At 30.6% G+C, this 23,541-nt stretch overlaps 3 protein-coding genes and 1 long non-coding RNA gene across 7 annotated transcripts; 1 reads left to right on the top strand and 3 right to left on the bottom strand.

Annotated features, from left to right (window-relative positions):
* The first annotated feature begins 2,719 nt into the window (after positions 1 to 2,719).
* On the top strand, positions 2,720 to 14,056 carry LOC148228595 (protein Son-like). 4 transcript variants are annotated; one of them, XM_088199270.1, is made up of 12 exons: positions 2,720 to 3,814; positions 3,879 to 4,085; positions 4,146 to 4,336; positions 4,410 to 4,591; positions 4,658 to 4,824; positions 4,891 to 5,003; positions 5,068 to 5,144; positions 7,218 to 7,328; positions 7,397 to 7,510; positions 11,431 to 11,598; positions 12,530 to 12,703; positions 12,766 to 14,056. In XM_088199270.1, exons 1-12 carry the CDS (start codon positions 2,946 to 2,948, stop codon positions 12,874 to 12,876), a joined length of 2,484 nt encoding a protein of 827 aa, XP_088055396.1. In that variant the 5' UTR covers positions 2,720 to 2,945; the 3' UTR covers positions 12,877 to 14,056. The 4 variants fall into 4 exon arrangements, 3 of the variants coding, with proteins under 3 accessions (XP_088055396.1, XP_088055397.1, XP_088055398.1); XR_015811573.1 differs by lacking the exons at positions 12,530 to 12,703; positions 12,766 to 14,056 and adding an exon at positions 10,777 to 10,907; XM_088199271.1 differs by lacking the exons at positions 11,431 to 11,598; positions 12,530 to 12,703; positions 12,766 to 14,056 and adding an exon at positions 10,180 to 10,234.
* A 48-nt stretch (positions 14,057 to 14,104) lies between these two features.
* IscU (Iron-sulfur cluster assembly enzyme) lies at positions 14,105 to 15,240 on the bottom strand. The gene is made up of 3 exons (XM_088199273.1): positions 15,104 to 15,240; positions 14,644 to 14,947; positions 14,105 to 14,571 (listed from the first exon to the last, which is right to left on the bottom strand). The coding sequence occupies exons 1-3, from the start codon at positions 15,218 to 15,220 to the stop codon at positions 14,495 to 14,497; spliced, it is 498 nt and encodes a 165-aa protein (XP_088055399.1). The 5' UTR covers positions 15,221 to 15,240; the 3' UTR covers positions 14,105 to 14,494.
* Positions 15,241 to 16,016: 776 nt separating this feature from the next.
* LOC148228593 (uncharacterized) lies at positions 16,017 to 16,660 on the bottom strand. Its single transcript, XR_015811601.1, has 3 exons — positions 16,572 to 16,660; positions 16,240 to 16,462; positions 16,017 to 16,176 (listed from the first exon to the last, which is right to left on the bottom strand). It is a non-coding gene; the product is annotated as an uncharacterized LOC148228593 (long non-coding RNA).
* A 297-nt stretch (positions 16,661 to 16,957) lies between these two features.
* Positions 16,958 to 17,633, bottom strand: LOC148228592 (transmembrane protein 230). The gene is made up of 2 exons (XM_088199613.1): positions 17,526 to 17,633; positions 16,958 to 17,404 (listed from the first exon to the last, which is right to left on the bottom strand). The coding sequence occupies exon 2, from the start codon at positions 17,388 to 17,390 to the stop codon at positions 17,058 to 17,060; it is 333 nt and encodes a 110-aa protein (XP_088055739.1). The 5' UTR covers positions 17,391 to 17,404; positions 17,526 to 17,633; the 3' UTR covers positions 16,958 to 17,057.
* Between the last annotated feature and the right edge of the window lie 5,908 nt (positions 17,634 to 23,541).

Genomic DNA, 23,541 nt, shown 5'->3' with positions numbered 1-23,541 from the left:
ATAATATTATGCAAACTCTCATATAAAGTTATCTCAAAAATATTATTCTCTCAAACATAAGAGAATATTTGGCTTCGCAAGGATTCTAAATTAAGAATCCAATTTCAAAATTGTGACGAACTAAGGTGTTAATGATAATACCCTGATCAATATTATTATATAATATTTTTCTACCTATGAATCTAATATTATCTAATGTTCCAGTTATTTTAAATATTTATATTTAAATTGAATAAAATAATGCTTAAAATAATTTAAGATTATTATATTTTTGGCAGGGGAGGTTGATATTTTTTATCGCAAGTTTTTTAAATGGCTCTGTTCTATGTCCCTATGGCCCTGTTCTCTAGGAAATTTGCTTCCCCAAATTGCCTAGAGTGGGTGTTTAGTAAATTTTAGTTGCAAAGTAAATTTTATATTAAAAAGTAAATAGTTTTTAGCAAAAACTAAGTGAAAGCATCTTTATTATTTATATTTCTAGTATCACTTGGATCAGCTACATATTTGAATTAAGGGGAATGGGACCCATTGCTACGCCACTGTATGAAGATATGATTTTCGATCACGTTTTAAGAAATCTCCTTTTTATTTTTCTTTAATTTACTATATAGGAGTAGTACCTATTTAATAAGCCACGCTTAGTACACATCGCGACGATTTGTTTGTCCTTCTATGCAAATATTATATTATACATTCATTTATAATTTATAACTTCTCTCTTGCTTATTTTATAATTGCTTATGAAAGGCTTCTTCTGTTAGACATAATGTTACTAGTTAAATGTATTTTTTTTAAAGTAAATTATCCGCAAGTAAGTAGTTTTTTGTTTTTCTACAATTATTTTTAATCAATTTATCCGTGAAAAATATTTGAAAGAAATCGATAGACTCCTGAAAACCTTCTGGAATTTTCGGTCTGACTCATTGCTTAAGAAAAATGGTCGTTGTCTTAGAGTGTCATCGCTACTATTTACATGTACCCAATTGCATTAAAGTAAGCCATGAGCGTTTCTTTCAGGTTCATCATTGTCATCGGCAATAAAAAAATGTTCACGGTGTACATTTATAGACAAAATCTGACAAAGTGTTTCATTTTTCCTATCAGAAATATTTGCCTTAGTTTCTTGATTGTACGAGAGTAGAATGAGTTTAAACGTGATCGTATATCCACAAGTGATGAGCATCGTTCGGGACGTCCACTTGAGGTAACTACGGCAGAAATTATCGATAAAATTCACGATGTGGTCTTGAGTAATCGATGAGTCAAAGTGCGCGAACTTGTTAAATGCTACAGGCATATCACATAGCTCGATGGTTTTAATTTTACGCTAAAAATTGGGTATGTAAAAGATATCGGCATGGGTGTCGCATTTGCTCACAGTGCCGAATAAATGCAATCGTGTGGTCGATTAAATTGTTGGTTTGGCGCTTTTCCGTCGCAATCTTAACAAACCTCTGCATCAATACATAACCGTTGATGAAGCTTGGATCCACCACTACACTCCAGAGGTAGATGAATAGTCGAAACTGTGGGTTTCTGGAAACGATCCGGCTCAAAAGAAAGTGAAGACAGTGAAATCGGTCGGCAAAGTGATGGGCACGGTTTTTTTGGATGAACGCGGAATCATTCACAGTGACTACTTGGAAAAGAGACAAACATTAAATGGAGAGTATTAGGCTGTCCGTGCACTAGGCAACTTGGCTGTCGCAGTCAGGCTGTCACAGTCAGGCTGTCACAGTCTGAAAAACAGAGACAGCGCATATAAATGTATTAGCTGCCTAAAGTAAGCCGCGCACTAGGCAGTCACGGCTGCTCTGGCTGCCGCAGATGTAGCGCTCGCCATTGACAGAGCAGTCAATAGCTGTTCGCAACCAGAAAACAATAGAGACAGCGCAAAGAAATATATTGGGCTGCCTAGGTAGACCGCGCACTAGGCAGCCAGCCACCAATCTCCGCGCACTTGTAGCCAATAATTATCAACGCATTTTGTTAAACTCGGCCATTTATTTATTTAAAAAATGACGTAACAAAGTATTTGTATAATTTTTTTTGTTAAAAATGGGATTAAGTGCAGCTTATTGATATAACTGTATCACAAACAGAACAAAAAACCATTGTAAGTCAAAATATGCTGTATAAATAAACCGCTATAGTTTTCAAATAGATTTCCATATAACTTTTCTAAAAAATTGTCTTAGTTATCTTCTATATTTTTTTTTAGCCAGCTGAATTATTTTTTCCCTTTACATCCATTTGGCTCGACGCAGCGAACTCGACTAGCAGCCAAAATTGGCTGCAGGAACCTGGCTGTGGCAGTCAGGTTGCCAACATATATCTTGGTTTATGAATATATGAAGAGACTTCCTTCTAGTTTTTTATTAAACACGGTAAAAAAAAACTCGCAATTATTTTAATATTCTACTTATTTCAGTACCGAGTGCTACACACTTATGCCTTAGAGTCACCTGACATATTTAGCACGTGTTTGAGCCGTACTAGTAAATATCGAACGATTCAAATGTTGTAAAATATAGCCTTGAATCATATTTTTAAATATTTAGAGGAAGCAGTAAAAAAATACAATAAAATAGGTGAAAAGTAATATTTTATTTTTACACGGGATTTATATTTTTGTTTAATATCAAATAATATTTTAGTATTTGTAAAATGTGCTTTTAGGACCAAAACACTACTCAAGAAAATGGCGCACATCAATGATGTTATGACCAAATATAAAAAATAAGAAACAACGCTTCGCCGGATTGACGTTACCGTCTCAGTTTCTATTAATTGCTTTTATTGTGATTTTATACTCGTATTGCTTATAATTATGATGTTTTATAGCATCGCAAAAACTCTTAGGTTATCGCATGCGACAACTGTATAAAACGACATTATCGAATCTGGATATGTATTGATTGAGGTGTTATTATATTTTACACGCAATGGCGCAAGTGACAGAATTACCAGAGGATAAGCTTCTTTTGCCTAAAAAGGAAGTCAAATGTGACCCCGTGGCTAAATCATCTACGGAGATACTTACAGAATTGTTCGGAGTGTTCAACGCTAAGCCTCCGTCAATAACTGAAGGCGTGTTGAGCGATGAAGACTCTAAAAAGCGTAAAAAAGGTAAAAAGAAAAGTAAGCATAAAAAGAAGAAGAAGAAAAAGAGCAAGAAAAAAGAACGGAGTAGTTCGGAAGCCAGCGACAGCGAATCTGAGGGTGAGATAGTTAAGAAGAAATCGAAAAAGAGTAAACATAAGAAACGTAAGAGAAAACGCAGTAAGAGTGATGAAAGATCGACTACTCCATTGCCAGTAAATAAAATAGCAAAAAAAGCAGATTCTAATGAGAACAATGGCGAGACACCTGAGAAACGTAGAAAAATATCCGTAGATTCAGATGATGTAAAAATTGAGAACGACGTAAGTGTTTCGATTATTGATAAAATGAGCGATATACCCATACCAAAAATGCCAGATATATCTAAAATTAAATTACCAGAAGAGGATAAACCGCTGGAAAAATCAGCAACTGACAATTCGGATAAGAGCAAAGGGGGTACGAATAAAATTCAAATTAAAAATTTGAAATTCAGTTCTGTATTTGAGGCCACTGTGAAGCAAGTCGAAGAAGAAGCTCGAAAGAAAGCGGAGCGCTTTGAAGAAGGCCAGTTGACTGAAACATCTAATTCTAGCTCGGAAGTTAAAGTTCTATCTGAAGTTGATTCTGAAAGCGATGTGCATAAACAATGCGATCTTCGAGATAAGCTAAATAAAATGTTAGCTAATGTGAAAGACGATGTCACTCCAAGGTATTTTTTATTATTATGAAATTACAATTGAAAATTTTATATACCTTTATTTATTTTATTATAGAGAGAAGCGACGTTCGGATAAAACGAAATCGTCTGATAAAGCATCTCGTAGATCGAGAAGTAAATCTAAGACTAGAACTCACAAGTCTCGGAAGAGATCTAGGAGCAGATCTCGCAAATCCCGTAGCAGATCTGCGTCACATCACAAATCGCGGCATAGATCTAGAAGTAATAGCAGATCTAGATCTAATAAGCATCATCATGATGGGTAATTTTGTTTTATCACATTTCAATATCTTCTCTTTATTAATTTCATGCCAATGATCAGTTCTAGATCTAATAGACGCGAAAGACGAAGATCAAAAGATAAAGAAAGTAGAATCGAGATTGACAAAAAAAGATTGTTAGAAATAGCCAGGAAAAATGCTATAAACATGCTACAAACTGGCACGTTACCAACGACAGCAAATTTAGGTACACAAGTAACGCAAAATGTTATTACGGCGATAAAATGTGGAGGTATACTTAATTTATCATTATATATATATGTGTACTTTTATTTATTTGCTTGATATTATCTTTTAACTTGTAGGAAAATCGGTAGACGAATTGACAGACTTCTGTAAAAATCTATCGAGACAAGAAGCGATCGGAGAGCTTTCATCTGTCTCGTCTAATTCGGATATAGACAATGAGAAGAATGATTCAGTGTCAAAGACATTCAATAGTCCTTTTCAGCTTAAAGATAGAGCACCGATTGTATTGAATATTAAGGTATGTTCTTTTTTTGGGAACAGAGTTCTTGAGTTTATATATCTAAATTTGGTTTATGTATTTTAGGGTGGTACTGCTTTGCCGACGCAGTCCTTCCAAGAAAAAACTTTGGAGCAAACTAAAGTTTTAAGGCAACAGTTTCCTGTATCTTCGGGCTCGCAACACAGGGGAGCTGAAACCGAATGGAGACCAGTATCTCCTCCAGTTCCAGTTGTAACTACCACAACTAAGTCGTACGTTTTGATTAAATTGTTTCTAAATATTTATTCTACATGACTTTATTATATAAATATTTTTAGATCACATTCTACAGAGAACACTACTAGTGTACCTAAGGTTGTGGCAGTCGTTCCAGAAAAACCGGCTTTTATTGCACAAACAAATGGCAGTACAACTGACCATTTGTCAATTAGTAAGTTGTTTAAGAAATATATTAAATAAACACTTAAACATTTAATATAATCATCTAATTCTAGTGCCTGGAATGATTCAAACACCGAATACCGCTGTGCCGCCTGGACCTCAAGTTTTTCCCTCGACTGCAGAAGCATCGGTAATATAATTTTATACATATTGCTCAAATTAAAAGTACATCTCCATTTTTTATTTTTATTAGGTTCGAGTTCGATAAATTAATTTTAACCCGGCGTTACTCGCGCAACTAAGACTTACGGCATTACTCGTATGGGATATATTTTACACCCCACTGGAATTTCAATTATCTGTGACGTTTAGACAAATACAAACAACAGAATACATCTAATGCTTACCACATCTTTGAGGTCAAAATAAATTAGTTAAAATGATATCACTCCTATGTGTATATAGCTTATGAATTTTCAAAATTATGTTAATTCTATCTTTAGAATGCAGTATTGTTTATCAGAAACAAAGAATGCATCAAGCCTAGTCAATAAAGTGATTGTATAAAATATTTTTTCACTTTAAGGCATTTTATTTTACTCAAATTAACACACAAAACACATGTATAGTTCCAGATGCTGAAAAAGTGGAAGTAAACTAGTATGAGAATAAATATGTCAATAAGAAAGAGCTTGGGATGTAATTTACAGCCCGCGCGAGTAACACCGGGTTAAATGCTTATTCATTTTTATGTAATATTGATTTATATAAATCTTTACTATGTATTTTTACTTGTAATTCTATAAACATGATTAAATGCTTATAAATATATTGAAAGTCATAATAGTTATTATAAAAGGTGCAATAAGTTGGTTTTAATTTTTTTCTCTTAACTGTTTCTAAATATTTATTGTGTTTATCTTTTTATGAAATTTATTATGGCTGAATTGTTTTAATTTTTTGTATACCTCAAACAATCAATCAATCAGCTTTTTTGTCTCCTCTGTTGTCCAAATTACATAAATGTAAGTACAAAATTATAAAATTAATATTATTTTTGTAATAAAATATTACGAAAATAAATTAACAATTATTATATAAAGTCTTATATTAGTAAAATAAACCATAAGAATAATATTTAAAGTTCATCAGTCCTACTTTTCACATATTCATATGCATATACATGTATCTTACGAGTATTTTATAATCTTATAAGTGGCTATGATAATCAATGCTAAAAAGTCATAATAAACAGACCATACAGCAAGAAATTGTTTTTAAAATCAGTTAATTGTTTGCTTTTTATATTATTTTACATTTTTCTCAGTCGCTGTGTTTGTAATTGAGTATTGTGATCTGTGTCTGTGTTTTGGATTGTTTCCATCATCTCCGATCTCCCCGATCTTAAGTGCAACACAGTTGGTTCATCTTTTTCTTTTCCCATCAAAACATTTTGCTACTAGCTTCTCAAGGGTCTTAAATATGCAACTGATCTTTTACAACATCTTGCTGATAGCTTTTTTTCGATGGTCATTTGTTAAAGTGTCTTAGTCTATAAAATCCATAACATTCAACGCCAACTTGTTTTCTTTCTTCTATATAAAAAGTCTTCTCTAGAATATTTCCTTATATAAAAATACTACGTCTTCTCTCTTATTTCATCAGTAATTGTAATTACCCTTTACACCTTTTTCGATCTTGATCCATTTAAAGTCCTTAGGAGAATTAACACTTTTTAGGTATACAAATCTTACTAAAGTAATAATGTATCTGTGAATCTTATGCTGAATAGCATATATCGTTGTATCACAACTCCCTCTACCTACCTATTTAATTATGTAATAAAATCAGATATAATATTAAATCCAGTTGACTTCAAAATAATTTGAATTTATTTTACCGACTTGTATTCTCCTATGTTATTCTCTGAGTTTATTTTCTTCTCATGTATCATCTGTAAGCAGCTCTTTTAATACCGTAAGTGTCATAGATGATAGATTAAGTGAAACCTTTCGATCGTTGTAGTATTTATTTTATGAATTTGTCCTTTTGATGCATTAGTCTGTATGTTTTCCCTTTTAATGTTTCATCTGTATTTCTTCAATGGTTACTAAGAGCTTATTTATTCTTAACTAGAAATATTAAATTAAATTAAACATAACAGGCATTTATTCTGAATTTAAAGGTTTATTCACTGTCAAAGCACTGAAGTACATTAACCTTTTTTCCATTTTGTAATAATTGGATTGAAATTTATTTTCAGGCGATAGACATCGGTTCCATCGTTTCCCAGAGGCTGACAGCAATTAGAAGATTACAGCAGAATCCAAATGATGCACAAGCCATAACTCAAATGTATCAAGCTAATCAAGAAGTAAGTTTAATATCCTGCTTAATGATTGATTTTTTGTAAATCATTACTTATATAATACGTTATTCTAGATGTCTAAATGGGCACAGTCAAAACAGGAACCCGGTCAATTCACAGGTAGTACAGGAGCGCAGATATTGACTCCGAAAGAGTTAGCTAGCGGATATCAAGCGTGGGCTAGGCGGGTGAGTGCTGACTATTCTTGCTTCTCATCCAGAATTTAATGTTGTTCATATTCACATCTTACTTGCGAATATCACAAATACAAAAATGAAAGTTATTTTTAAAATAAAAATAGATACTTATATTTTAGTTGAATTTATTTTTGCAGATAGAGACAAATAGTAAAATTATTGAATTTATATTTTAATTATAGTAATTCGAAGCCTCACTTTCTTATAAGGCTTGATTATATCAGTTTTGGCACATTTAATTTAAATGTGTCTTAACTGTTTTTTTTATATTTCAGGTGATTATTTTAGGGATTGTAGTGGTGTGTACGCTTGGATTGTTATTCTACAGGCCATTTCGAAAGAGGATAATCTTTATACTAGTTAAATTCAGTTTGTAATTAAATGCTCAGATTTGTTCTGCTAGTCTCGAGTTCATTACAATGTACAATAAATTTGACTTTATTAGTAGTAATAAATTAAATATACACAACCCAATTTATGAAAATGTTCAGGAGCCTTAAAAAGTCCCAAAGAGAGAGAAAAGTCGATCTGTTAACCTGTAGGGACGTTGAGAAATCTGTCACCGCACCGCACAGTATTTCGAATTCAGTATTTCATCATTCCACTTAGATTTCAAAAGGTTGAAATATCTCATAGTTGAATATTGTTACTTCTTAGTGGAATTATGAAACAATGATAATGTTGCTACGGTGCTCGGATTTTTTCAGACACTGATTATTTTGGACATACATACATATGTAGATTATTTCAGACAAAAAAATATTTGTAATATTATATTAAAAAAAATTAAGGTAAACATTTGGACTGTTGAATTTTTAACTATGGAGTTCAATGTAGCAATCAACTTAATTAAATCCAATGAATCTATATTTACTTAAAAAAACGTTTTATAAGTTTTTTAAAATATCAGCTGTTGGTATTTTGATTATTTTTGTAACATTTTTAATTAGTTGACGTGCATAAAAACAAGCAATTAAATGTTAAATAAAGATTGATTGCGACTTTTTGGCGGTGGCTTTTATGAAAATGAATGGAAAATTTTGGATATGATCAACAAATAAAAATTGCTGATTACAGATTCAATGCGTGCTAAATTTTTACCCTCTGATTTGTGTATTGTTATTCACCAAAAAAGTCATTCTCAAATATGCGCCTAAAGTTTATTTTTATTGCATGTATTATGATGTATTTAATATGCAGATGACATCCTCGAGCACATTTTTCCATTATTGAAAGCGGAATTTTTGTCTAAATCCGTTTGAAAACATCGTCATAAAACATAATATTAGTGACATGTAATAAAATTAATTCGTCTTGTTTTGTGAAAATTTTTTTTTCTATTGTTTTGCCCAAATGGTCTATTTCCATTTTTTCATGAAATTAAAATATTTATTCATTCAAGTTGATTGCTTCATTGAACTTGGTGGTTAAAAATTCAACAATCCAAATGCTTACCTTTATTTTATTTTTGGTAAAATATAAAAAAATATTTTTCTGTCCAGAATAATCAGTGTCCACAAAAATCCTGTTCGGAATAATCAGTGTGCAAAAATCAGTGTCCGGAAAGTTCCTGTCCGTAAAAATCTGTGAAGCTGTTGGTACGCAGGTGTTATCTAAATAAGTATAACTGTAGTTTCATTAATTTATATGTATATATACAGTAACAGTTATACTTATTTAGATATTATGATTTATAAAAAGTATATTTTTTCTTTGTGGAATCAATATAAAATGACTGGATTTGGTGTAGTGCGGTGGTGGATTCCTTGACATCTACTGGTGAGTGTGTCACCTTTTATCTTTTTTAGGATTTTTTAAAGTTCCTGATCAAATTTTATAAGACCATTAGAAGAGGTATCTGCATACTGAGGATCTACAGTTGTGGGAAGCGCACATGTCTGTAAACACTTTAACAGGATAGTTAATAGAGTGATCTGAGTTGCACATGAAACAGCAGTCATATGCTTAGGTTGCCCAGAATATTTGTAGCAGAGACCGTGTTGTTTAGTGTTGTGTAAATTAATCTAGATGGCCCTTAGTATAATAAATCTTATTTGTATTATACCGACAAGCTTTACACAAAGTACTCTATCTCCAAATCTATTCCTTTACATGAGCTTTATTTATTTATTAAGTGATAGATTTGCTAATATAGTACTTTACTTATGGCATGTTGATACATACTATCTTCTGCTAAAAAAAAGTGACATATTATTATATGTAAAAATTTTATGTTTCTTTGTCAATTTATGGGTACATATTTGAATATGTAAATTAATAAGTAGTACTATCACGTATTAAGGATTCGTTCAATTTATGTCATCACTAAAATTATTAGCATGAATATAATAACATGACAAAGAAAAATAACCTTTTAAAGTTTTGTATAAAAATATAATATACATAAGGTTTGCCAAATATATAATAGAAACGCTTTGTTTTGGCATATCTCAATGCTATAAAATAATCAAATGTGTTTTAATTATGATCTATTTACTAAACTAGGAGTGATCTGGGAAGCAAAATGAGCTTGCAGCTGCATACTTTGAATTAATTTTGCCAGATTGCATCTAGTGTAATACATAGATTAGATTAAGAACATTTACAATAACTAAATGGTTATTTTCACTTGTCATAATCATGATGTAAATTTTTTTTAGCTGGACATCCGAGATGTATTCTACGTTTGAAGAATGGTCGTTTCATCCCGAAAAATAATATTGAAAAAAGTATTTATTGCTCTTTTTATACGTCCATAAAAGTAAACGCAATTTAATTCCCTTATGTAATTATTGTTGAAAATCGTTTGAAAAATTGGACATATTAAAAGAGCAATCGGATATTAAAATAACACAAAGAACTCTTAATTTTTGATGAATTATTTAATATTTAATTATTTGGTGTGGATGAATATTAAAAGAACAGATTTTCAGGTGTTCTGTGCTTAAATAGCGTGCACCTATATTTTCATTTTTTATTGTATTCTAACTATCTTCAAAACATTACTATGTTAGTAACTTGAAACATATGATAATCTATGAAAAATGGTTCATGCTCTTCAAGACAGAAAATTTATAAAGTTAATTTGTAATTAATAAAGTATAAAAGCAATGCTTAATTTTAATAATCATTTTTATTCCTTATCTAAAGAACGATGATGAGGGATAAAAACGGTTTGAGCTTTTATTTTATTTATTACGAACTTCCGTCTTATGCTACACAGACAGAAGAAAAGAACACCTGAAAATCTGTTACAGGAAACTCTCAATGACAGATTTGATATGTCTACGCTAGTGCGGCTGTTATAATTGAATAGGGTCTTCACATGATTTCCACAATTTATTGCAATGGAGAATGTGAGATGAACCATGATGGATCTGGCGGGTAGGTGAGTACCTTGGTGTCGAGCCTTTGCTCTCTCTTATAGAGACTCGTCTATATGGGAGGGCAAAGTTGACACGAGAGGACGCAGAGAAGAAAAATATTGTACATGTGCATTATAATTTAATCATCCTTTTTTATTAATGTGATATATTATGCGTACATAAAATTTATTATATTTTGTGTGAGTTTATCGGATTTACATTGTAGGCGGAAATACATATATTAAGTAATTTAGGATTTAGCGGTTTGGAAAGTACTAAATTGCTTTCCGTTAAATACTAAAGTACTTATGTTCCGACCTAAATGGTAATTTTGGGATTGACATTCAATCCAAAAATGATCATCTTGAGTTACATCATTTTCATTATTATTTTTTCCTGTGTAATAAAAAAAGATTTCATTCAATATCTGTTATAACTATGGAAATTTTTAAGAATTAAAGCATGATCTATATGCAAACCTTTTGTTGTGAGTTATGATATTGTTGAAGGGTTTGAGTTTAATTTTCGACATTTTGCTTTATTTAGGATCAATTGCAGACTGCAGCACCGGTTAGCAGCGGAATGGGTATGCATTTGCTGCAGAAGATGGGTTGGAAGCCCGGCGAAGGTTTAGGCAAACAAAAAAACGGAGCTTTGACTCCGTTACTGCTCGAGGTTAAACTTGATACACGAGGGCTCGTAGCTAAAGAAGAGGTAGGTTTAAAAATATGTTTTTCGTGTTTTGAGGCCGAAGGGTGTGACTTTGAAAATAGATAGACACTGGAAAAGCTAGTTACAGTTTATTTTAAAAATTATATATTATATACCACATATTAAATGTAGATTTCAATATCAGGTGGTGAAGTTGAAATTGTAAGTTTTGGAAGTCCGAGAGTTTTCGCCAGCGTGTTGAGTAGCAATCATTCATCCAGGTCGATGTTTTTATCGCAACTCAGCTAAAGATGTGGTGATATTGTGATAATATCTCAATGTGTTTTGCTTATGCGAGTCTCAATTCTCTTCTCTTGCTTGTGTAAGTTCACCGATTTTATTTTGCTCGTTCGAGGAATCTTTTGTGTATCGCTGACGATGATAATTAATTGAAAACCAATTACGTTATCTTCGTTAATGCCTATCAGAGAACGGCTCCAGATGGCCGGATATTCAACTGAGGGGTTCGAAAAACATTGGCAAATGATGTAAGATCGAATGTATTGTGTCCGGCGTGTGTCCTCTCTCATACAAGTATTGGTGATTATTAAAGTTTGTGGTTATTGTGCAATACTGGATGTCCTGCACGATTCTTTATCCATTATTGCGCTTCTCTTTTGTTGTATGGCAGATCTCTATTCCGTTGTTTATAGCCACATATTATCTAAACTCATCGTAGATGGCAATGCCCTTCAAGATTTCTATTCATTGTTGTTTATGGGATCTCTAAATTAACCGTTGAACTCCCCCAACATATTGTACTAACTCAAACTCTTAAATGATAAACTGTTGGCTCTTTAATATCAAGATATTAGAAGATTCTTCTTTACCAGCCACTCATAGATTTTTTTTGTTAATTTATGTTGTGATATTATACGGAGAAAATTAATCACCAAACTTTCCATCTAAACATATTAATTACTTTTTTTTTCAGACAAGAAACCGGGGTAGTTCTAAGCGGCCTTTCGCTCCTACTGTGAAAACTTTAGCTGGAAAACATCCTGTATCATTACTTGGAGAATATTGTTCTAAGCGCAAATTAGGAGTTCCTTCATATACCTTGTGTTTTGAATGTGGACCCGATCATAGAAAGAATTTCTTGTTTAAGGTATACATTTTTATTACTTTACCGATTAAGAATTTTTATAATATTTTTTTATCATTTTACAGGTGACTGTAAATGGTATTGAATACCAACCAAGTGTTGCAAGTGCTAACAAAAAACAGGCAAAAGCTGATGCAGCTACTGTTTGTTTACAAAAATTAGGACTTATTCAATAAAATTTCATCTATAATTTTAATAATTTTATCACATAAATATATGTATCATATATTTATTTTAAATGTTTTATTAAGCTTTTCATTGTATATAATCAGTTTTTCAATGTCATCCACTATACTCTGTCCGGAATAAACACTCCAAAATAGTACTATGCAGTATTTGCCGAATCAATCAAACAGAAATATTTTCTGAAAATTGAGAACTACATTGGTGCCTTGACTTGTGAGTTTAATTTGTTCGGTTACGGAGCTCATAACTCAAATTATTCATATGTTACTACATAAGTTAAAGTTCCACTGTACATTAAAAATGAAATTATTTTACAAACATTTATCTTGATGATTGTATGCAAATTTGTATAAATAAAATAATGAATATAACAATATAGAAGGTATATCGATACAAATTATGGAAGGATTTTATATTTAAATAATTTGATAAGTATTATTTTTTACAATAATAGTTGCATACAAAATCTATTTCTATTTTATCCTGTGCGAGCGAGTGACCTTTCTCTAATGATCAGGAGTAGAGCTCACATGGAATTTAGTGTATACAATTTTACACAATAGCTGTTTGAATTTGCAACACCATATTCTTTAGTCACTTTCTTGTTATTGCTATAAAACTTACTGTTGAAGCAGTCGAGTTTAAATTATCGTTGTCATGTGTTCAATACACACGTACTTCATATTTGCATTCATTACTATCGATTAGATTTTTTGACTAGTATATAAATTTCCTGATACAAAACGGATTTCTTATCTAACAAATATTGTCCAGAGATGGATATATCGGACAGAGTATACCATTTTTTTTATAACAGCCATTAGAGAAAATATTAAGAATCAATCAATAATATAAAAAAAAGATTCAAGCTTTTTTAAAATAATGAAGCAATATTTAATTGGTTGTGTATATGAGAGCAATACATGTTTTGATGTTTTTTTATACTTAAATATATAATTTGGAAGTACAAAAATTAAGTTCTACTATAAACACGAGCTTGTAACTATGATTATTCTAATAACTGTAATTTAATGCTTAAACAGTGATGGAGCTGATATCTTGTACATTTCTTTTGACAAGATATCAGAGTAGTCAGCATAAATGGTGAGAATATTTTGTAAAATGTATATTGTAATATTTTTGTAATATATTCAAATAAATTGAATAAAATAATAAGTATTTTATTTGAGTAAGGATAGATCTTTGAAATAAAACGCATTTTATTAAAATTATCTAGTATAATATTCTATAACATTGATTTAACATTTATCATCTAAATAAGACAATTAACACATTACAGTCCGTTTTTGCATGATAGTGAATCTTCGCAGTCAGTCCATTGATGCATTTTCGAGGGCTAAAAATAATATAACAGCGTAAGAAAGATTTAAACTTGTTTTTAAATAATTATTTTCATAGCTTAAAAAAATGTCACCATTTGTCAAATATACATATACATTTCGGGAAAATAGCAGACCACAATGTGTTAATATAAAAATATGGAAAATCATAAATATTTAAATAGTACACAAATCAGTGCTTAAGAGTGTAAGACTTCACACCTTGACACACTTATATCACAGCTTTCATTTACGTTACATTTTTAATTCATACTGGAACTGCTTTATTCTGTTGCTTGATTTTATAATCGGACAAAGCTGCTTTTATGGCATCTTCAGCGAGCACTGAAATAGAAATATTAAATTGAATACATTTGCTATTTTTTTTAAGTATTACATAGTTTAGTTTAGACATACTGGAGCAATGCAATTTGACTGGCGGTAATGACAACTCTTTGGCGATGTCTGTGTTTTTGAGCCCGAGCGCTTGGTCGACGGTTTTGCCTATTACCCATTCGGTAGCCAAAGAGCTCGATGCTATAGCTGAGCCACAACCGAAGGTTTTAAATTTGGCATCGACGATCTTTCCGTCATCGTCGACTTTGATCTGCAGTTTCATGACATCGCCGCAAGCTGGAGCCCCAACCAGACCGGTGCCAACATTTTTGTCTTTCTTATCGAGAGATCCAACATTGCGAGGGTTTTCATAATGCTCCAACACCTAAGATGATAACATAATTAAAACAAATATTGCATGAATTTCACTGCTGATATTTTATTACTAATCACTATTATGCCAATTGGCTAAATATCAAAGTCAGGTATAAATATTTCATGAATGTCAATATTTATAAATAAATAAAGTTTAAAATATTACGTTTGAATGGTAATGCGCCGCTGATGACAACTTCAAAGCTTCATTTTCGTACAGATTTGTTAGGCTGCGAAAATTACGGGCCTTAAGCAGAGTCGAAATCTTGATTCCGAACGACATGGCGGAAGTATCGAGAACAAATAGTACGCAGTTGACACTACCAGTCATAAAGTTAAAATTGGCCGTAACAGGTCATCTAACGACCAAACAAAAGTATGTTTTTAATATTTTTTATAATAAATAAATAGTCTCAACATTTATATTAACCATTAGTTAATTATTTTTAAGTATAAAAACAGATAAAAATAATTTAAATACAAAAATATATATTTCAAATTTGAGGTTATATAATACAAATGTGCTTTTCTTAAAAAATTCTAATTACTTAACGGTATGTACTTATTTAATTAATTTAAGTATGTATAATAATAAGGACGAACTTAACAATTATAATGGCAAACTTGATAACCATAATTTTTTATGTTCTTCAAATATCAAATAGTAACATAGCTAAGCGTTGACTAAAAAATATAATCATGCACTGTGATTACACTATGCTAAAATCATATGAAAAAAAGACAAAACATGAGAACCAAATTAAGAATGCGTGATTTTTTCAATATAACCATTTAATAACCTAGTCTTTGTATATTAGAGTTTAGTTAGCCCTTTTTTTAAATTCATAAATAACGTTGTAGTAATATATCTCGAAACATGCATTTGTTGAGTTTGCCCTTAATATTTTTGTAAAAAGCCTCTTTAGGCTTTTTACAAAAATATTAAGAGCAAAAGGATTCTTTAATCCTTTTTTTACAATTATATAAATTTCTTTTTCAAATGAAATTGTTCATCTATAACAATTCTTAATTAAATAAATAAAATTATATTTTGGTGACGGGTGGCAATTATACACAGATTGACCCGATGCAGTAGTATTTATTGTGATATCAATTTTATAAATATACGGGACGCAAAGCTGCCCGTAAAGCTCGCTTCTTGGGCTGGCCCTGTCGGCGCATCTTTGATTCAAATGGCTGCAACAGCAACACAATTTTTGATAGTAGTCCTGGTTGCTTCTGTTGAATATTAGCACAAATTTTTTTGAGATTAAAACATTAAAGTATCTTCATGAGACTTACAGGTGTCCATGCTTAGATTCTCAACTGGCAATCTTCAGTGGCCGGCCAATTCGGTGTTCATCTTTGATTCTGGTTCTTTCTTCAGAGAACTTATGTACACAATTATATATAGCTTGACGTGGCAGACAATGTTCACCATATAAAGCAGCATTTATTTGTGGATCTCCATTGATGGTTACCATATTTTATTACCTTTTGACTATACAAATCGCACCACGGAGCGCTGAAAATAATAATAAACTGATTGAGAAGTGCCGCCATCTTGCAACAGCTGCTTCTCTTTTATTATATTGGATCAAGCACATACATTGCTTTTTCAATTAGTAACTTACTTACTGATTTTCTTCATATTTTAGCATAACATGAACATATCAGGTCATAGTAAAAGACTGCCTTGTTTAGAACGAGAGAAAAAATTGGGCTGTTTATGAAAAAGAGAGATACATAATACAATTTTTAATATAGTTATTTTTCTCATTTTAATAATGATATGTTATTATGTTTGTGTATAGATACAAATGAGTTTTTTCTAGTAATGGTACTTCTATAACATTGACAAAGTTATATGGTCAACGTGTAAAATATAAATATTAGTAACATTTTTTAATGGATTATAATGTTTCTAGATAATTATTGAATTCTTTGATGATATTCTTGAAAAATAACGCAAATTTTATATTATTGTGTTTGACATATATTTACAATAAAACAAAAATAATTGTTAAATAAATATTTTTATTGATTTATAAAGCTTTGAATAACAATAAATACAATCATGAGATCAACATTTTACGAATATTGCAAAACATAGCATGGATTTAATCGAATTCAGGAATGTCTTCGAAAGAATATCCGGGGTACTTTTGGAATGCGTAATAAGCTATTCTTAAATGATAAAATCCCGGCAGAAACATGATGAAGCCGAGCACTATGAGTGACCACATTCTGTCGCTGTACTGAGAATTGATATGACCTGTGACTATCAAGCAGCCGATCAAAAGCAACACGAAACCGATCAAACATAAAAATGTTGCAAGGAAAATGGCCTTCCATGGTATTTTTCGAGGTGGTAATTGAAATTGTTCATCGGTAAAGTCTGATTTAGATATCTTCTTATATTTGTATTCGGCATATTTACGATTTGTCGTCATTTCTTTGGTTGCAACTATAATAACAAATATTTTTTTATGAATCTAATACATGCATGAGAATGTGCGCGGGGATGTAAGATTATTATCTCATGTATATTAAATATTGCTATAGAATGATAATATTGTGAATCTTACGTTTGAAATGGTAAAATCAAGCAATATTACTCGGAAATAATATATGTAGTTGATGAGGGAGTGTCAAAGTGACATTTTATAAATCGACACTAGCGCCACCTATTATTTGTCTTATAGCAACGGATAAAGCACTATAAATTTTGACCATGTACCAATTAAATAAAAATGACACAAGAAACGAAAAATACAGTAAAATTAATTAGTGTTTATAGTCAAAAATTGAATATAAAAAAATAAACATGCTTCAGTATATTTTTATATAATATTATGTAAATACAAAATATAAATATACGTATATTGCTCAAACTGAGTAAATACTTATGCCCTTTGATCTGCCATTTACTACATTTGTGATAAACTTACATAATATATATAAGCATTTATTATATTTAAAAGTAACACTAAAAAAAATGTGATATAATTAAAAGTGTTTCTTGAGTTATCAAAATATTCTCAAGAAAACTTCAACTACTACTTTCGCTACTATTTGTCTTTTTAAAAATAAAACACATGGACATATTACCAAACCAAAATTTCCATAGTTAATTGATCTAGTTCAAAATATATTTGACTAGACAGTGTATAAAATATCTACGTCATAACCATTTTGATTGGAAGTAAGATTTTACTTACAAATCTTATACTCATAGTGATTTATATATATTTGTAGAAAGTGTTACATAATTATTTATTTTTTATAATATAATGTGAGAAATACACGTTACTATTTAATATTTATTTTATTCTATTATTTTATTTAGCTAATATAGCTAATAGTTTATCCACTAAAAAAATATAACCAAAACATACATATAAAATATAACACGAACAAAATATTACAAAAAATACTTTAATATTAAAATTTATTTTTTAATACACGAAAATATTTTTTGATTCATTGAGGAAACCAGCTATATTTTTATTTTTACGGATTGTCCTCGGAATATTATTATACAAATTCACACCTCCGTAAAATATTCTCCTGGCCGTAAATAATTAACAAATATTTTTTACAAATCAATTAGTAAAAATTATATTACGAAGGTGACTTTCATTTTATTCTTTGCACTAAACTGCTCTTTTCACTGCATTTTCCTTCCTTATTATTTCGGACTGTATTGCTTGAACTTCATGTTCGATGTTTAATTTTAGCACTTGAATGGACTGACGCTGATAAACCCCTCTTTGATTTTTCGAGCCCTAAAGTCTGAAAAAACCCACTCAAATGAAAACGAGATTCATCGCTCATGATGAGTGTGTGGAAAAAATCTTGAGAATATTCAAGGCGCTCTTCTGTTTCCAATGAATTCAATTCTTGCATCAATTAAATTTTGTTTATAAAAGGTGCTGATCGTTCTTCAAAATTCTTTGCAGTGGGTTCTGGACAACTCAATCTGTGATGAACGTCGCCTGGTTGTTGCTGTTGCAATTTCAGCAGCACTATCTTTCAGCCGGTCAATATAAATTATTCGCTTTAAAATTAATAATCAAATATTTAGCTTAAGTATATTATTTTTTAACTATATTTCTATTATACTTAATTCGTTATTTCAGTTATTTTCAACTTCTTTACTTCTTTGCAATACATTAAAGTGTCGTCTTCAAACAGATGTATTTTACGTTTTTGTATATTGTTAATTATATCATTAAAATATAATGATCTTAATTTACATAATGAGATATTATTTTTTCGTTGGAATAAGCATAATTTATTTTAACTTTTTGATTTCTCTTTTTAAAATTATTATCAAACCATCTTAAAACTATTTCACTTAAACATATAATCTCTATTTTTTAACATTATACTTCTGTATAATGTTAAAAAAATTATACATTATATTGTAATTACAATAAACCATTAGGCATTAAGTTCGTTGTCATGTAACCATTTATTTTTATAGTTAATTTAAACAAACAAACCCAACTGATATGCTTTTAACCACTCTCCCAAATCCACGAGCACCCACGCGACATTTCGTTTTAGTACGCTCATTTATCAGAAGCCACTGTTTATTTAATTAATATTGTAACAATTAATATTTAATTGTTATATGACTTGTATAATACGCGGACTTCAACCGAGTATAATTTATACATATAAAGTCAATAATAGGGAACAGGCAATTATTCATGCGGATAGAAGAAGGGTTGAAGGATGCGACCGTGACCCACATCACGTAGTATATTTAATAAATTGCTTTAACAATCATTGTCCTTGAGGCGGTAATGGTGAGCTATATCAAGTGATCGGAATATGAATAGATCGAGATGCGACCGCGATATACCAATTCTGCATTAAAATTATCCTTGTATATGCAAATTATAGAGATTTACGCAATACGTGGTCTCGACGAGCTCCGTCGTCTTTTTGCCCAGATTTTCTTACGTCTTTATTACCGCGATGACAGACTGAGGTTAAGGGTAAAACGTTCTTAATGGAATTGCCTACAACGCAGCAAACTTTCAGTATGTATCCTGTTAGTTGCGGTATTTTTACGTGTTTATGTAAGCAATGAAGTTGTACAAACATGGTATATCATATAAATAAATATAGTTGTATATTTTGGGAAGCTCCTGTTTATATTATGTATATTAGCGTACAAGATTGAATACTCTATGACACGTACCCGAACCACGTCGACGTATAATATTAGAAACCCATCCTCTTGATCTAGATTTTCAGATTAATATTGATAGTATGAACAAGATATCTGCGTTTGAAGATTGGTTGAATTTAAAATAATTTTCACTTCAAATGAATCAATTCATGTTCGGATTTATAAATACGTATATACATACTCTGTAAATATATGCTTATATTTTTATGCTTTCAATGTTATTAATAATAGGCATAATATAATAAAGTAGGAAAAATATTTCTGTTGAAAATCTGCGAATGGCTTTAATCTTCAAACACAAAATGTACTTTTCAGCGGGACGTAAAGACCTATGACATTTTGTTTATTGCGCTTTTAACACGTATTGCGACTAAAGCGATTTTAATAAGTGCTTTAAACCTGGCCAATGATCGCCATTGTTTCATGATTTTTTAAGTCTCCTTTCATGTTGCCATATAAGCATATCATAGTTGTATGGCACCGTTCACTGTTGGTGGGAATTTATTTAAATATATTCTGACACTATTACTAGCGCTTGCGTCCCCTAGAAGTGTTACATGTATTATATGCAAGAACAGGCATAATAAATAGCTCTTTGATAAGCATAACTATCAAAAACTATAACCAGCTATCGGTGTTTGTAGTAATTTGGGTCTAGTTATAAACAAATAAAATTATAGTTCTCTTATATATTATAGTTTTATAGCATAATATGTTAAACCCTAAACATACATAAATAAAATTAAAATAATACAATAATAAACATTTATGTTTATTATTTTAACGATAAATTTTTGAAAAATAATACAAATTAGAATCATAAACTTTTTGTTTATTACACTATTAATATCTAATTATTTAAAACTATTGTATTTCTAATATAGCAATCATAGGCACAACAATATAAGCCAAAAATCCTTGAATGTTATCGTTACCATTAACGCCACAATACAATTGCTAATCGCTAATTGACCTTTCGGTGTGCAAATATCAACAAGTGTTCGTGTAAATTAACAGAATTTTGCCCTAAGGGAATTTTTAATTTGGAAGCCTCTGAAGAAAAATAATTCACAATATTTATGTACATATAATATATACACAATTTTTATATTTTATTATTCGTATTTTTATTTTTATTAAAGGTCGCGATGCTCATCACTTAACCTTTTATGGCTATTTATAGTCAGTTACATTATATATCAAGACAGTTATTTTTATCAAAATATATACACACATACAAGGAATGTTAGAAACATTGTTGAACCAGGAAAAAAATAATTTAATCAATAAAATGAAAAGTAATAATATTTTAATACAAGAGATTAGTGAAATGCGAATGTCTTAAGCAGGAAAATTGATGATTACACAATATATAATTCACACAATAAAAATGAAGAAGTAGTTACAGCTTATTCGGAAATAGATGAAGCAGTATTAAACTTAAAAAATAGAAACTTTAATTATAAGCAAATCCAGTGATCTAAGCAAATCTAACTTCTAACAGTAGATTTTATGTCATAATATTAAAAACATTACTATAACAATTATAATTTAAAATTTTTATTAATTAAGCCGGACTTGGACAATAATAAAATACTGTAGGAGAATAGGGGTTTGGCGACAAAAACGAAAGACGCGATAAATTAGTATAATTCCGTAAAGAGAATGAAATATGTAACAATTATGTAAACATTTTTTTTAAACTTTCATTAAGACGTTTATACACATATAAATATAAAGAATCATAGCATAAAGTTGTATAAACAGTACAATAAAATAAAATAAAAATCGGCTCAAAATATTACAATTTAGGATTAACTCAAATCAAACTCTGCGTATACAATAGAATATAACCAAATATTAAAAAAAACAAATTGAAAACCACATCAACCATTTTAAAGCTACTTAAATAAGCTATGACCATATATGAAGAATTTATAACATTGCAGAAAAACAATCTGATTAAAAAAATATAAATCGAGTAAAAATAATCACAAGCAACTAGATAAATTTTAAATTTAAACAAGATGAATAATAACAAAATTTAAAAAATATAACGAATAAGAAAAGATATTACTCATTTATAACACGAGTCAAAAGACACGGGACATGTGCGTCTGAAGTTTCGTGAGCGGTGCTCGTGGACCTAGCAGCTATCGGTAAGTACGCCCGCACGACTAAACGCACTCGACTCCACTTTGCATCGACGCTCGGACTACTATTTCCTCCAAGGGCTACTTCTCTCCATGAACGTACGCCTCGCTCCGTGTTTGAGCGTCACCTCCAGAACATGTGCTCAAGAACAAGTACCGACGACTTCAAGAAAGACCTGCCGACGTAATCAAAGAGCATATACTATCGAAGCAACTATATACGACCTGTATACTTAGACACAAAAGTATAGATGAAAAATATATTTGCCAACATACAAAGGGAAGGTAAAGAAGCGGATTCACATACGTACTTGTATTACGTTAACGCGTTTCACGTGAAATTCCCGCGTGTGTGAGTTACAAGGGTCGTGTGACGTAGACAGGCCATCACGCTTGCCCCTAGGGCAGCATGTAAAGCGAAAATTGGCGGTCGGACCTCCAAGTACTTATTTTGAAAATTTTTCTCTTTTTTCCCCGAAGCCCCCAATGCTATTATCGTTCTTGTTAGAGTAAATTACTAGGGAGAGAGACAGGCGAAAGTTGAACGCATAGTTGCTTGTATAATGGTATCTAATCGGATCGGGTGTTGCCCACATACATATATTATACATATATGAACATATATTAAACATACATATGAATATTAAATATTTGCAAAAAAATAAAAAAATAAAAATAAAATTTACACTATTTATATTATTAAACTTATGCCATGTTGAAATGGCATTAAAAATACCTAATTATTTTGCGTTAAGCATCAACATAAACCAGGTTTTTCTTTGTTAACTGAAGGTCGACAATCTCATTTGAATATGTTTTTTTTCATTTTAACTATGTACAATTTTTGAATATGTCGTTTCAACTAACCTTTTTCGAAAAAAATCACTAATATTGCTTTACTATTTTTTTATAATTGAACGCAAAATTTGATACAATTTTTTTTGTTCCGTAATATTCAAAATAAAGAAATCACTGAGAGTGACCCAATGCGTAGTCAATACTTGACTGTCAAACGTAAACAAAATTGATTTAACCTTGACAATATTAATTAAACTAATACTTTTTTATAAATATTTTAAATATAACTTCTTTTTCGAATGTACATGAATTGACGCGCACATTTCGTGTATGCTTAAATGTATATTATATGTTCATATGAAATTGTTATATCATCATATGAAATTGTTATATCTCTCATTTCGGATGGAAGAAGAAAAGGGAAACTCGAATCGTACAAATTGGGGC

The sequence above is a fragment of the Plectrocnemia conspersa genome, unplaced genomic scaffold (assembly GCF_051122295.1).
Source record: "Plectrocnemia conspersa isolate PC_06_02 unplaced genomic scaffold, ASM5112229v1 ptg000012l, whole genome shotgun sequence".
NCBI lineage: Eukaryota > Metazoa > Arthropoda > Insecta > Trichoptera > Polycentropodidae > Plectrocnemia > Plectrocnemia conspersa.
This window is presented reverse-complemented; position numbering and strand designations above follow the sequence as displayed.

What these genes read in the sequence shown, in the direction of transcription:
- LOC148228595 (XM_088199270.1), top strand. Translation starts at nt 2,946, where the DNA reads ATGGCGCAAGTGACAGAATTACCAGAGGATAAGCTTCTTTTGCCTAAA. An exon ending in AAAGACGATGTCACTCCAAG is followed by an intron (nt 3,815 to 3,878) that starts GTATTTTTTATT and finishes ATTTTATTATAG; the next exon opens with AGAGAAGCGACGTTCGGATA. An exon ending in AACTGACCATTTGTCAATTA is followed by an intron (nt 5,004 to 5,067) that starts GTAAGTTGTTTA and finishes ATCTAATTCTAG; the next exon opens with TGCCTGGAATGATTCAAACA.
- IscU (XM_088199273.1), bottom strand. Translation starts at nt 15,220, where the DNA reads ATGTCGTTCGGAATCAAGATTTCGACTCTGCTTAAGGCCCGTAATTTT. An exon ending in CGGCGCATTACCATTCAAAC is followed by an intron (nt 14,948 to 15,103) that starts GTAATATTTTAA and finishes TTATCATCTTAG; the next exon opens with GTGTTGGAGCATTATGAAAA. An exon ending in AGTCAAATTGCATTGCTCCA is followed by an intron (nt 14,572 to 14,643) that starts GTATGTCTAAAC and finishes TTTCTATTTCAG; the next exon opens with TGCTCGCTGAAGATGCCATA.
- LOC148228592 (XM_088199613.1), bottom strand. Translation starts at nt 17,390, where the DNA reads ATGACGACAAATCGTAAATATGCCGAATACAAATATAAGAAGATATCT.